The sequence below is a fragment of the Azolla caroliniana genome, unplaced genomic scaffold, assembly GCF_043228905.1.
Source record: "Azolla caroliniana isolate FFs.n. ecotype wild unplaced genomic scaffold, voAzoCaro1.0.p SCAF_11, whole genome shotgun sequence".
NCBI lineage: Eukaryota > Viridiplantae > Streptophyta > Polypodiopsida > Salviniales > Salviniaceae > Azolla > Azolla caroliniana.
Genome location: NW_028230446.1, coordinates 16,948,788 through 16,963,335, shown reverse-complemented (window position 1 = coordinate 16,963,335; position 14,548 = coordinate 16,948,788). Strand labels below are relative to the sequence as shown.

Here is a 14,548-nt window from a genome sequence, read left to right as displayed (position 1 = left end):
TGGCTTGTATAAGTGATCTAGTTGAGAGCTAGAGTCATTGGAGCAAGAGGTTAAGGTTCAAGGTTTCTTCAAGACTATCAGAAAGTCCAAGGATGAAATGTTAAGATGCTCAAAAGTGCACATTGGAATATAACATTGCAAGCATCAACTCTGAATGTTGAACTCAATGACATTCTTAATAAACATAGTGAGAATGTTTATTAGGCATACACTTAATAAACAATCTTGCATTACATTGAGTCAATGTAATGCGAGAATGTTTATTAAGTGTATGCCTACAAGAAAAATGTTGAGGCCTGGATGGATGTAAGGTATGAAGAAATGGTTTGGAAGCTAGGATGCATTATACTTTATGACATGTCAATAGATTTATCCATTAATGGAGTACTTAGCAACTTCAATGTATCATGACTTGGGAAAGATGTGAAGGTTCACATTTCAGACATTACATTACAAATGTTGCAGCAAACTGAAAATCATCTGCTCTGAATCGGGAAACCACACTCATCAATACATAATAAATAGATCCCATCATTTTGTTTGCTTTCACATCATTGCATTCATACCAATTAGATTATATTCTCTATAATGTGAAGCGGGTTGTTTGGGCACATGTAAGAAGACTCACTGACCATAGCATATTTTGTCTTGGACAAGATCATGAGTTAAGTATAACACTTCTTTGACCACAGTCAAGTTCTCTTTCCATACATAGTCAATCCAGTCCACTTCCAAGGCAAATTCCTCTCACAACAAATGTGCACTCTCAATTGCAAGCTTCATTAATAAAATTCTTTAACATTGAGAATCACTACTGCTCAACTCCACATATACTACATGAAAATGTTTAACTTTTGATCATAGGTCATATTTGACCTTTGAGAACGATAATAAAACTGTCTTTCTCTAAAAGGTGTATTGTTGTTAAGAGACAAATTGTGACATAAGCCATGTGAAAATGTTGGCATAAGCTGAGTTGTATCAATTTGCTGATGAAATGAAAACAAACTCTCTTGATAGCTTGATAAGCTATGTCTATAAGAAATCCCTTATGGAGGTTGATGGAGTTAACTTAATGCGTGAAGTGAACCCACAAGCTACAAAGTTTATTAATTTTGTGCACGAGATTAACAACTTCCAAATTGTGTTGGTCCTTCATACACGCCACAATTATGCAAAACATTGCAGGAAACAATCTCCATGAGCATGCCAAATATGGGGCTGTGGAATCATCAGATCTACTCGGAAAGAGTTTGAAACTATCCTAAAACTTACAAACTTTCCACGATCTCCAAGGATAAGGTGGCTCCAAATGTTAGTTGCTAAAATGGCAAAATAAATTTTCTTTAAGCTTGCGCACTCTATAGAGGCTATGAAACAAGAACCCATCTATCATTCACAGATTGTAAACACTAGCTACACAATCACAAAGTTTCATTACTTATTTTGCTTCCATAACACATCCTATTTTGACCATCATAATACGAACTACTGGGTTGGTGAACGATTCAGAAGCACTGTCCATGCTTAAATCCCTCTCCTACAACAGTGCAATCCGTCTAAACATACTATGATGGTTCCATTGATTGGTCATTGTTGTGAGTGATAGTATTAAAATCTCTCCAGCTGATGAAGAAGACTCTCTCTCTCTCATTGTTTACTTTTTAATAACTGATCTTTAATAGTGGACAACCTCAATATGAGGTGAAAAAACCCCAGAAAAAATGGCAATGTACAAGGACAATCTCAAATCCAAATAGCATATGAGGCCAATCTCAAACCCACAATCAATAGGCACGAGATATGTGGATCCTCTACTATTGGGACCTATATTTTACCTTGAAAAGTTAGATGAATAGAAGAATTCTTTAAATGTTGTACAAAATTTGAAGACTTCGCAAAGCAAGATCCTGCTAATGCCATGTTGCTATGTGTTCTACAATGGCTAAACATTGATGTCCAGCTTGCCATATCTGGCGGATGTGGCATGCTTCGAAGCATCTTCTCGGCTTGATCAAGATATCCTCCACGACCAAGGAGATCAACCATACAATTGTAATGTTTCAGACTCGGTTCAACTAAGTGTTCATCTACCATCTGTTTGAACTGATTTTCACCCTCATATAGCATCCCTGAATGACTGAACGAAGATAGTAGAGAGATGTACGCTATGTCATCAGGTTCTACCCCACCTTTCTTCATTTCGTCAAAGCATCCCACAGCTTCTTTATGCTTATTCCTTTGTGCAAATGCTGCAATCATGGCACTCCATAGAACTACACTTCTGTCACTCAATGCAACAAATACTCTTTGAGCATCCTCTAAGCTCCCACACTTTGCATAGAAGTTAATCAAGGCACTGCCCACATACGAATCCAAGTTGAGATTTCTCTCTGAAATGTAAGCATGGACCATTCGCCCATTTGCCAACGCAACGATGCCAGAGCATGCTTTTAATATGCATACAAGTGTCACTGGGTTAGCAGGCACTCCACGGTATTGCATTAGATAGAAAAGTCCAAGAGCCTCATCAGCGGATCCACACTCATTGTAACCTCCTATCATTGTGTTCCAAGTCACCAAATCATGCTTTGTCATTTCATCAAATAACTTACGTGCCTCTTCGATTCTCTTACATTTTATATACATATTGATAAGGCTATTACTCACACATGATGTATGATGAAAACCACACTCAATGATGTGGAGATGAATAATTCTACCCCAGACAAGATAAAGATCTAGATCAGCTGTGCATGCAGTAATGATATTCACAAAAGTTAAGTTACACGGATTCACGCCCTCTTGTAACAGTTGGTTGAACATATCAAAGGCCATATGCCTCTGTCCATTAAGCACACAGCCTTTGATAGCCATATTCCACATGGCCACATCCTCCTTGAATGAACCTTCAAAAATTCTTAATGCATCATCAAAGCTTCCACATTTTATGTACATTTCAATAAGTGCATTATCGATAACTGTAGCACTCATATGCTCCTTGAGCATTATGTCACCATGGATAAGCCTTCCGAGGTCCAAAGCTTCAATGCTTCTCGTGCATGCTTTTAAGATGCTCACAAATGTGATATGGTTTGGCTCTACACCATTTCCTTGCATCATTTCATATCGTTGCATTGCCTCCTCTAAATGTCCACAATGAATATATCCTGCAATTAATGCACTCCATGTGATTATATCACGCATTGGCAACATGGCAAACACTCTTTCTGCATCAGGTATGCTTTCAAACTTGGCATACATATCTACAAGAGAATTCCCGACATAATTGTCAATTTGGAACCCATGTTCAATCGCATAAGCATGCCATATCATTCCTCCAAATACATCTCCTATGTGTGAATATGCTTTCAAAACACAAGAAAGACTCATGTGGTTTGGCATGATACCTTGAGATTGCATCTCCTCAAAGTGTGAAATTGCTTCTTGCCACATCTTATGTTGAACAAATCCAGCAAGCAAACTGTTCCAAGTGACCAAATCACGCATTGGCAACGCAATAAATGCATCACGAGCACCATCAATGCTCCCACATTTCACATACATATCAACAACAGTATTATTTACATACAAATCTACCTTGTAAGTAGAAGAGAAAATATGAGAATGGATCATTTTGCCATGTTCTAAGAGCAACCCATTAGTACAAGCGGTGAGGGCAGCCACATAAGCATGCCCATCAGGTTCAACATTCGATTTTCTCATTCTATGATAAAGATTTATGGCCTTCTGATGATGGCCATGTTTAGCATAGCCCGAGATAATAGCGCTCCACGAGAATACATTAGGATACAAGATCTTACTAAATACATGATGCGCTTCATATAGACAGCCAAATTTGGTATATAACCTAATGAGGTAATTAGGTAGAAATACATCAGATATGAACCCATTGTGGAGAATCAAGTGGTGAATTTCCATTCCTGATGATAGGTTTGATGTGTGAGAACACCATTGGAGAAGGGAACAGAGAGATCTGGAGTCATCGAGAGAACCTTCAAAGATCCTCCCATTGTTGAACTTGGCTGTGAGAGACATTTATGATCCATTTAAAAACCCTTCTTGACTGTTGCAATCTAGGAGAGTTCTTCGGCCAGATATCCGTTCCTAGTTGCGATTTTGTGATGAAACTAAAGGTTGTTTCATTTACCTGCAATATGGCTTATTGATCCTCACTCATTTTTGCTTTCCTGGGTCTCATTATTTAATTAAAAGCATACGCCTTAGGCTTAGGGATGAGGGTGTAGTAGGATTTTAGATTGGATATTAAAGTTTGGTAGGATTAGGGTTTGTTTATAGCTTGGTAGGATATTAGGTTAGGACTTATGATTTCAGGATTTTGGGTTCTAGATTTAGGGTTAGGGTTAGGGTCATCGGGTTTAGGATGTAATTGGATTTTTTAGGTTAGAGATTTGGATTTAATGTTTTTGGGTTACGGTTTTAGTCTGATTTTACCTCACTTATGTACATTGGCCTGTCATTGTTCTTTCAATTTCAGGATTTAGAAGGAGGGTTAGGGGCCAGGTCATCTGTTTCGTTAGGATTTAGTGGTGGTTTCTGGCTTTACTGAGATTTAGTTGAGGTTAGGGGGCTGGGTTTTACTAGGGTTTAGTGGAGGTTAGGCTTCAAGGAATGGCACTTGGAATTTAAGAACAAAAAGTTTCATGATGGAGTTACTTTACTACATTAGTGTAACATCTCTGAGATTTTATTATTATCATTACATGTAATCCTTTGTTAGACCAATTATATCGTCAAGGTTCGATTATCGATATATAGGAGACGATTGCATCTCAACGAACAGAATCGGGAGGGTATACTAAAGATTTTCGTCAAGGGCCTTTGTAAAGAGCACTTACCTAATTCCATGCCTTTAAATAAAATAGCTTTTAGGTTTTGTCCAAGTTTCTTAATAAGTCTTTTAGTCTCAATGTGGTCACAAAGGCTCGGACCGGAAATGTTTTCGCCTTACATGCAAAGAATGTATTGATCCATGCCACGTTGAGGTTATGATTTCTTTTCTGGACCACTACTAATGGATTGAGCCAAATGACCTGCTTTATACATTCAACGAAGCCAACTCAGACCAATTTATCTAAATCTTCTTTTATGGTTGTCACTTAATTTGTGTCCATCTTATATTAATGTTGTTGTATTTGGCATTTCGTCTTCCTTCGAGTGAAGTTTGCACAAATCAAATTTGGGATCCAAACCCTACATATCCTCGTAGGACTAATAGAAGCAAAGACGCTAAGGACTTCGTAGTTTTAACCGATGACAATGCGATGTTCGTTCTAGGATTAACCTCTTCAAGCTCATATCCATAAATGCATTGATATTTTCTCCTTCACATTACCATTGTCATAAGTGACTCTAGGTCCCAAGTTTGTGGCAAATGTGGGATCATTGGAAAGAATTGGCATAATTAATACCCATCAATGAAATAATCATTGGTCAAGAATGTCACTAGGGTTGTGGTGATGCAGATAATGAAGATCTCGAAGAGGGGAACCATCATTGGGTGATTTGCCAAGCTAAGTAAGTGTCAAGGCCATCGTCAACTAGTGCCTCAAGCATATTTAAGTTTTCATTATGCAACACAATCATGGTTTTGTCTCTACGAGGCCTTGACATCATAGAGAGATTGATCTTCGTCTTATTGCAGCCAAATGTGCGCAAATACCACTTGTCTTTGATGTAGGTTGTCAACAACTAGGGTCAACCCATAATTAATGGATAAATCCCAATGTGTTTTTGTTTTCCCAAAAAAACTCCTTCCATTAGTTATAAATATTTTAGAGATGAGAGTGTTATATACAAATCCCTATAGGGACGCAATAGTTCCATCTTATGTGGATGCCCACTGACTCAAGAAAGGGAGAGGACGACCATTGTTGGATGATAAACCCCAATGTTAGCGATGTAGAATACCACAATGAAGACATTGTTGAAAGCATTTGGTGCATCATTCTAGTTAATTTGTGTCTATTATATTCATAAGGCTTTAGCAATCAACTTATAAATCATGAGCATTAATGATATTTGCCTTCCAATTTGAAAGTGTCTAACATTGCTTTTGCTTAGGGTTAAGTTTAACCAAACCATGTCTCCATCAAATCAACTTCAATTAAATCCACTTCCGTGAGTCATCCAAGGGATTAAGACTTAAAAGCTTCAAGAGATTAAGCCTTAGGATCACTACACTATGGATTAAAATAAAAAAGTGTATAAAAGCCTAGAATGGATTAAAATTTTTTATTCTCTTTATATTAATGTAACTATATTTGTGTCCCTTTTAGAAGAGTATAAATGTTTATACGTTTACATTTATATATTTTATATATCTTAAGCCTTTCTTTAGTTTACCCTATTACTAAAGGACATGTGTGTACATGAGATGTCGGTTTGATACTAAAAAATTTGCAAATTAATGACCAAGGATTGTTTGTCTATGGGGTTAACAAAGGTAATCAATGGTAGTTTAATTGGTGATTGTGATGCATGGCCTTTGTGGGTCCATGACAAATGTGGTTGAGTGCATTGTCGATCCGGGACATTAATCTTAAGAGTTGGCTCAATGGGAAGGATACTTTGACATTCTAGGAGGACCAACTAGACTGCATCCAGGTTCTCTATCAAGTCTTCTACGATATTGCCTACTTAACATGTCGTGGTCGAGGATGCGCGATTGGCACCTTGGTTAAGTCCATGAATTTGTTGCATTGTCACACTAGCGAACGCCAATTGCTTCAACGTCATCCATTTATGCTTGATATTCGCGTCCAAGACACGTTCGTACATGTATGGATGGATGTGCCCTTGGTCCAACTAGTTCTTTCTTTGTGGGGTTTGTGGCCGAGTGGTTGGTTACAAGGAGTGCAATGGCCTAGGAAGTCCGACAAAGCTCATTAGCCAATCCCCTCCCTCTATAAAGGATAGGTTGGTTGGGACATTGGTCAATGATATTGTTACGAGCATGACCATATAATATCCCGTGGTAAGATTGTATCGTAGTATTCTATACACGTGGATAAAGTGTGAGGGTTAAACGAGAGTGTAAAGAAAGGAGGATTACTTTTAATCCTAGGGATTGGGACAACCCATAAGGGCCAAGTGTGAACTTGCCTAGGGCCTTAGGTTAGGCTATAAATATGAGGGCGAGCTACCCTCAGTAGGACATTATTGACTACGTCGAGACTATGCGTTTGTGATGATCAACTTTTGTCGCGAGCACGGCAGTACTAGGTACGACTCGACGCCATGACAGTGGTATGGAGCGCCGATCGAGGCTTGAGTCCGTCTCGATCCCTCACTCGGGGGTGGTCAGTTGGATCGACGCCCTTCTTTCTCTCTCCTCTCTTATCTTTCTATCTATTATTTCCTTATCATATGCTTACATTAAGACTAAGCTCTAACAGATATGGCCGACCTTTGTAATATATGAGACAGTTTGCAAGGCTTCCTACACATTGGGTTCTAGGGCAAGCCACCTAGAGACTAGTCCACATGGATGGCTCCTTTATGGCTATTACATGGATAACAAACAATTCATCATTAGATGGAGCACCACACTTGGGGGAGGCCAACACCTTCGTCTCCATACATACATGAGGTAGGAGAGATATGACTTGCCTTCTTCTCCTCGAGGTGTGGAAGTGCAGGGATATTGTGTTTGGATGGTCCATGACGAAATGTGTGTGGGTACCGGGGGAGTCGTCCATTGTAGTGTGGTGATGTGGTGGTTGTGCGTCAGACATGTTGTCACTCAGTGTTTGTGCTCTCGTCATTGCACCTAGGTCTTGGTTGAAGCAAAATAGCTTGAGTTAAAAGAAAAGTGTGATGGGAAGGTAGGAGTTGAAGGATCTGTCGAGGCTATGGACAAAAGTGTGATGAGTTGGAGCGTGCAGGGTAGCGCTTGTCAATGGGCGTAGTGGAGTCACCATCGTAGTCGAAATGATATTCATTTCATTCAATCACTATATAAGATGAGTGTACATCATGGTTGCCCATGTGTTAAGTCATGGATTTCTCTCTCTTGCTTGGTTGTGTTAAATTACTTGGCTCTAAGGACGCAATTAGTTTTATCTCTACCTTGAAAGTCACTACAAAGTTATTTACCTAGAGCCGAGGGAAATGACGAAGGCTCCTTACCTTCATCACCTAGCTTGTATGTCTCTTTTTACTTCAATTTTAAGCAGCTCATGTGGAACATGACATATATCTTGTGGCTCCATATCTTTGTTGATCATGATCTATAGATAACCTTTGCTTTTGAATTATAAATCAAATAAACGTTAACAAGTTGGTTCCTTACAAATGTCGAAATAATATTCATTTCATTCAATCACTGTATAAGATGAGTGTACATCATGGTTGCCCATGTGTTAAGTCATGGATTTCTCTCTCTTGCTTGGTTGTGTTAAATTACTTGGCTCTAAGGACGCAATTAGTTTTATCTCTACCTTGAAAGTCACTACAAAGTTATTTACCTAGAGCCGAGGGAAATGAAGAAGGCTCCTTACCTTCATCACCTAGCTTGTATGTCTCTTTTTACTTCAATTTTAAGCAGCTCATGTGGAACATGACATATATCTTGTGGCTCCATATCTTTGTTGATCATGATCTATAGATAACCTTTGCTTTTGAATTATAAATCAAATAAACGCTATAACAACTTGGTTCCTTACAAATGTAGTGCAAGTCTGAGTTCTAACAAATGATAATCTTATTTTCAACTACATTCCCATATAAATTTTAGAAACTCATGAAACACAAATTACTTGGATTAGCAATTCTAAATCAACTTAGATTCAGTATAACTCTAATCTAGCACCCCTTTCGATTGATTGACCAATCCTATTCATCCCAATTCTTTAAGATCTTTGAATTCATGAAGCTTTGTGAGTTCAACAAGTGAAATGATTTCGAAGGCATAACAATACAAGAAATTTTTACTTGAATCACATTAAGAATTTTCTGCTTCAAATTTGGTTATATACATCTGACCTTGGATAAAAAAACTACATAGAAATTAATCCATTCAGAGGGTTGTCAAAAATCATTCATTTACCACCATATTTACAAAGCTTTTTATATTCAAGTTTTAATACAACAAAGACGTAAAGCATTTATCCCCATTCTCCAAGGGCATACATGATCAGTCCATCATTTTTGTAAATTGATGCACTCAGGTCCCCCCCCCTCCCCCCATAAGGATACAAAATGGAGAATGGAAAAGAAAAATACTTCAATCCAACTTTCTATCGAACACTTTTTATCCGATTGATTGGTACAGACAGCCTAAACACATCATTACAGTTCCGTACTGACTCACTTGCCCAATCGCTTAGATTTTCATTCTGGCTTTTTTTAACCAATCATCAGAGCTTCCCTCAATCCACCACACTTTTTACTTGACTTGAGACCATGCATTGTCCTCCTCCCCACCCCACCATTCCCTTTCCGCATCATCGTGACAAACTCATTGTAATCAATTCGTCCATCCTGAAATATTTTGCAAAAGGAAGCTAAGAATCATTAGATTTCCGTCATAAACACTTCTTAACTATTTTTCTTACATGAAAATAACAAGTTATGTTTACATTATCTTGATCCACCTCCCGTATGATCTCATCAATGGGCACGTCTCCCATATTGTAATCCAAGCAAGCTTGTTGTAGTTCGTCGACTGTGATATACCCACTACTGTCCTTATCAAAATAAGAAAAAGCTGCAAATAATGTCTCTTCTCGCTCAATCTTGTTCAGGTGAAGCGTGGCTGCAATGAACTCTCCATAATCTAAGGTACCGTTGTTATCTACATCTGCCTACAAAACACAACCAATTTCATTCAAAACTTTAAGTACACCATAAGGTTTATAAGTGGAAAAAACTGGAATTGTGTGTTTTATATCATAAATATATAACCGCCTCTTTCAATGGACAAAGATTAAGGTCTTCCTAAAATCCTGGCAATTCCAAGCTCAAGTGCAATGCGAGAGCATTGCCTTACATCATGTTCAATGTTTCATTCATTAATACAACTATTCATAATTCTAGTTTGAGATCATGCATATTGACATATATGATCATGCCATGAGGTGTTAAGAGTTATATAATTGTTTCAAAGAGTTGAGAGGTGTTTAATGTCATCAAAGAATAAGGAACAATGAACTAGTATTTTGAAGATAAGGTCTTACAGCTTCCATTAGAGCTCTGATTTCAGTATCCATAAGAGCAGAGCCAAGTTTTCTAAGCCCATCTTTGAGCTCATCGAACGTGATCGACCCGCTATTGTCGACGTCAATCATTTTGAACATTTCTTTCAGCCCTGCTATCTCTTCTTCCGATAATCTCTCGGCTATCACCTGTGTACATATAAGTTTTTATAAAGCAGGGAAAAACAACTCATCCAAATCACATGTCCATGTTTTTTCCACACAACACAGAAGATGGTTCTGGTTGTACTCAAGGTGAGAAAATATGTGATGCAGAAAATGGTTGAGTAAATGCAAGAAGAAAGGAAAACTGTATGAAAAAAGAATTACCCTCAGAGCCATCTTTTTGAGCTTATTCATGGCTGTGAATTGTTTCATTCTAGAGAGGACAGCAGAATCTATGGGTTTGTCTGGTGCCACACCATCTTCTCTGATCCAAGGGTGACCTTTCCCAAGACACATTGTGAAAAGCAGTGTCAAATCTCCACATAGAACATAGTCATTAATCACACAAAAGAATAACAAAAAAATCTAGCAAATTTTTGTAAAAGATATTATTACAATGTTTTTTCTTCTTTTTCTTTTAAAGATGTAAAATAGAATAGGGACTTTGCTCTCACATAACACTTGATATGCTGTGTATCGTTTCTCTGGAATCCGAACAAGCATCTTTCTGATCAAATCTTTCGCACTCTCGGAGATGTCAGGCCATGGGTCTGACTCAAAATCTAGGTCTCCATTGAGAACCTCTTCAAAGATTTGTTGTTCCGTCTCTGGTTAAAGATACAAACTTGGGAAAAATTAGAAAATGTCTTACCCAAAATGAGCATCTTTTATTCTTCCACTTCTGACATTGTAGCCATAAGAGATTGTACTGATGCATTGGCTAAGAAAAAAATTCATTTTGATTGATCCATGGGGTTCCATAGAACCATTACAAAAAATCTTAATGCCCGAGGCTTATTATATAGCCATTTCAGGTTTCATGTTTATGAAGAGCAAGAAACATAAGATTATTATTGAAGTTTTTTTTTGCAATGCCTGCATCTACAAGATTTGAGAGCAATTTTCTATCTTATGTTCTAGTTGTTGGAAGCATAACCCTCTAAAATGAATAAAGAAAAATCGAGTTCTTCACAAGAGATATCATTTTGCTTCATTTCTCCCATATCTTATCTAAAGGCAGTATAACGCATAAATAAATATGATTCGAAACAGGTGCCAATTTCTTTTCTTTTCTTTTTTCCTTGCCTTTCTTTTTCATCACTCCATTGGAAATGAATGATTATGTAGTTTGGGATGTACATTTTATGCTTAAACAATTTGTGATTGGATCTCTTCTCACCATGTTTGATCATATCATCAAATAGAAAGTCTTTCAAAATACCATAATAATACATGGTACTGTCACGTGCAACGAACGTGTACTCATACCATATAACTTTTTCTGTGACAACCTCAATTAACAGATGGGCCAAAAAGAGACAAATCATCTCGCAGAATGCATGCGGATATTTTCAGTTGAAGGATTCTGATTGTGCCTAAATGACTAAAAGAATATTATTTGCCATTCATGATATCCATTTATTTTTTAGACTAACCTGCCCAAAAGGGTGGGACTCCACTGAGTAAAATGTAAAGCACCACACCAGCACTCCAGACGTCTGCAGCGGGTCCATAATGTTTGTACAACACTTCAGGAGCAACATAATATGGACTCCCAACAACATCTGCAAAAACTTCACCTGAAAAGAGAGAAACATATATTAAAATAAAATAAAAATAAAAATAAAAATGAATATCAGTAACCTTTAGAAATAACTCTACTTCCTCACATATTTTTAATGATTTTTATGTGGATTCTCCAAAGACCTTCTTAGTTACTGTTCAACAGCTCAACTGTTCTTCAAAGATAGACTTCTGTCTGCATTTGAACATGGATATTTGTCTATGCCACAAGCGAATATCTAACCGCTTATATATCCATAGAACCGACACAAGATCTATAGTGGCATTCACATTTGGATTGTGTTGTTTTAACTCCATGCACAATAGGGTACCTAGCTCCTTTACATAACCCTAAGGTGTAGTATCCCAGCCGTAGCTTCTAGATGGTACACAGAAAAAAGTCATCATCGCACATGCCAATGGCACTATCTCTATCCATAAAAGGGCATTGAGAAAGACATCTACTGCAAATGAGCCTACCTCTAACCTTAGTAACAACTCCGAATGGAAGTTACACAAATCCATCGACATGCGAATGGGAACATCTTTAGTCTTAATAATAATTCCCAGTAAAGTTTATAAAATCCATCCATATGCAAATGGGCCTTCCACTAGAGTTAATAATGACTTTTAGTTCACGTTATTATCCATGTGCACATGGCAAGAAGAGATCGAAGATAACAATTATGATCCAGAGCCCACTGACATGTAAATGGACTGATATCTAGTATTAATAATGAAATCTATTAGCGGTAATAAGTAGAAACCAATTATCATTATATCATCATGATGACTATGATGACTATGATAAAAATCATGACAACAATGATAATAATAATAACATATCAAACCTGGCTTGAAGAAGACTGAGAGCCCAAAATCGATGGCCTTGAGGGGTGAACTGTCACCTTTGCTTGAGAAAAGGAAATTCTCAGGCTTCAAGTCGCGATGCATGACTCCTAAAGAGTGACAAGTTTCGACAATACCAACAATGGTCTTGATGAGGTGAGCCGCCTTCCTCTCACTGTAATGACCCTTTTGAAGGATTCGATCAAAAAGCTCACCTCCGGCACAAAGCTCCATCACAAGATGGACAGACAATGAGTCCTCATATGCACCTTTAATGGCCACTACGTTAGGGTGTCCTGAGAGATGATGCATTATCCTTATTTCTCGCCGGACATCATCTACATCCTCTTGCGACACTAACTTCCTCTTCGCTATCGATTTACATGCATATTCTTTCCCTGTTCCTTTCTCTATACATAGGAAAGTTGTACCAAATTGTCCTTGCCCCAATTTCCTCCCTAGTATGTATAGATCCTTGAGATTCTCTGTTTTCCTGCCCAACACGGAGGATGTTATAAGTATATGACCTTGAGATGTCACCTCTTGTGTTCTATTCATAGCTTGAGGATCAGATGCAGCCATTGAAACTTCTGATTCTGATTCAATTGTGGAATATTTGAGTGGGATTTCTGGCTCAGATTTTAAGTCTGGATCGGTTGGAGAGTATCTCCAGAACTTGTTGTAGTTGTATGGGTCTCCTGTGAATAAGAAAAAGAAACTTTTCCTATTCAATCTTGGGGGTATGCAAGTATTGCCCATTCTGTGTGAAGGAAACCCATCAAGGAAATGTGTGGGAAAACATGATATACAAGATTCTGGGAACACAAGAAAAGAAAAACACACACAGGCAGGCAGACAAATTTACTCAACACTAGAAACAGAGCATTCTAGATCTTTCTTTCCTGTAGCATTGGGGTTTCTTCATAAATATGTATATGTATATGTATATATACAGAGACTTGTGGTTTTAGGTTCTATTTACATATACAATAGACTGTGTTTTTAGGTTCTGTTCTCCATAGCTTAATTTGGAAGGCTATTATATATGTATGTATGTATGTATGTATGTATGTATGTGTAAGAAGAAGAGAAAAAGGAAAAGAGGAGAGGAGAGGAAGAGCTGCCAACAGCTATCTTCAATAAGTGTGGGAGAGCTTTTTTGACTTAGCTATCTAACTCTCATTTTCATTACACTGTGTGTAAGTGTTTGAAGGTCGCACACGCACACGCACCCATGCACGCACGAAGATCTCTCACCTCATGTCTCTCGAGTGTCACTTTGCAAGTGCTTCGTAGTAGTAGCAGTGTGTATGCGCATCTCGTAGGTTCGAAGAATCCACACCTCCACCCTCTACCCCCCACGTTTCTCATGCATTCAGCTTCGTTGCGCTTGCAACATTCGGAAATCTTATCGCATGTTGCATGTCTGCTCGGGTATGCATGCCAATAGATCTCCAGTGTGTAATTATTAGTATATGTACCCATATGCTAGATGCCTCTTCCAACTGTAATCCTGACCATGCCCATATATATATTGTCAGTTGTGTTTGTGTCTGTTTGCGGGTGCAGTACATGTATGTACACATATGTCGAATGCTTGTAATGAGTGTAACGTGTGTGCCCACCACATGTTAATAGAGTCTACAAAGACAATGGGATAGGCCCATTAGCTCGTAGATGTTAATATTGTCCACCATTGGTAGCATGATGGTTATGGCATGTACAAAACGTAG

At 38.0% G+C, this 14,548-nt stretch overlaps 2 protein-coding genes across 3 annotated transcripts; both read right to left on the bottom strand.

Annotated features, from left to right (window-relative positions):
* Positions 1–1,815: 1,815 nt before the first annotated feature.
* Positions 1,816–4,306, bottom strand: LOC147858127 (pentatricopeptide repeat-containing protein At3g53360, mitochondrial-like). 2 transcript variants are annotated; one of them, XM_087327906.1, is made up of 2 exons: positions 3,411–4,306; positions 1,816–3,266 (listed from the first exon to the last, which is right to left on the bottom strand). In XM_087327906.1, exons 1-2 carry the CDS (start codon positions 4,057–4,059, stop codon positions 1,828–1,830), a joined length of 2,088 nt encoding a protein of 695 aa, XP_087184032.1. In that variant the 5' UTR covers positions 4,060–4,306; the 3' UTR covers positions 1,816–1,827. The 2 variants fall into 2 exon arrangements, with proteins under 2 accessions (XP_087184032.1, XP_087184033.1); XM_087327907.1 differs by having other exon boundaries at positions 1,816–3,170.
* A 4,763-nt stretch (positions 4,307–9,069) lies between these two features.
* Positions 9,070–13,786, bottom strand: LOC147858126 (calcium-dependent protein kinase 26-like). The gene is made up of 7 exons (XM_087327318.1): positions 12,818–13,786; positions 11,840–11,983; positions 10,859–11,011; positions 10,569–10,684; positions 10,221–10,388; positions 9,624–9,848; positions 9,070–9,525 (listed from the first exon to the last, which is right to left on the bottom strand). The coding sequence occupies exons 1-7, from the start codon at positions 13,572–13,574 to the stop codon at positions 9,391–9,393; spliced, it is 1,698 nt and encodes a 565-aa protein (XP_087183444.1). The 5' UTR covers positions 13,575–13,786; the 3' UTR covers positions 9,070–9,390.
* Positions 13,787–14,548: the final 762 nt, after the last annotated feature.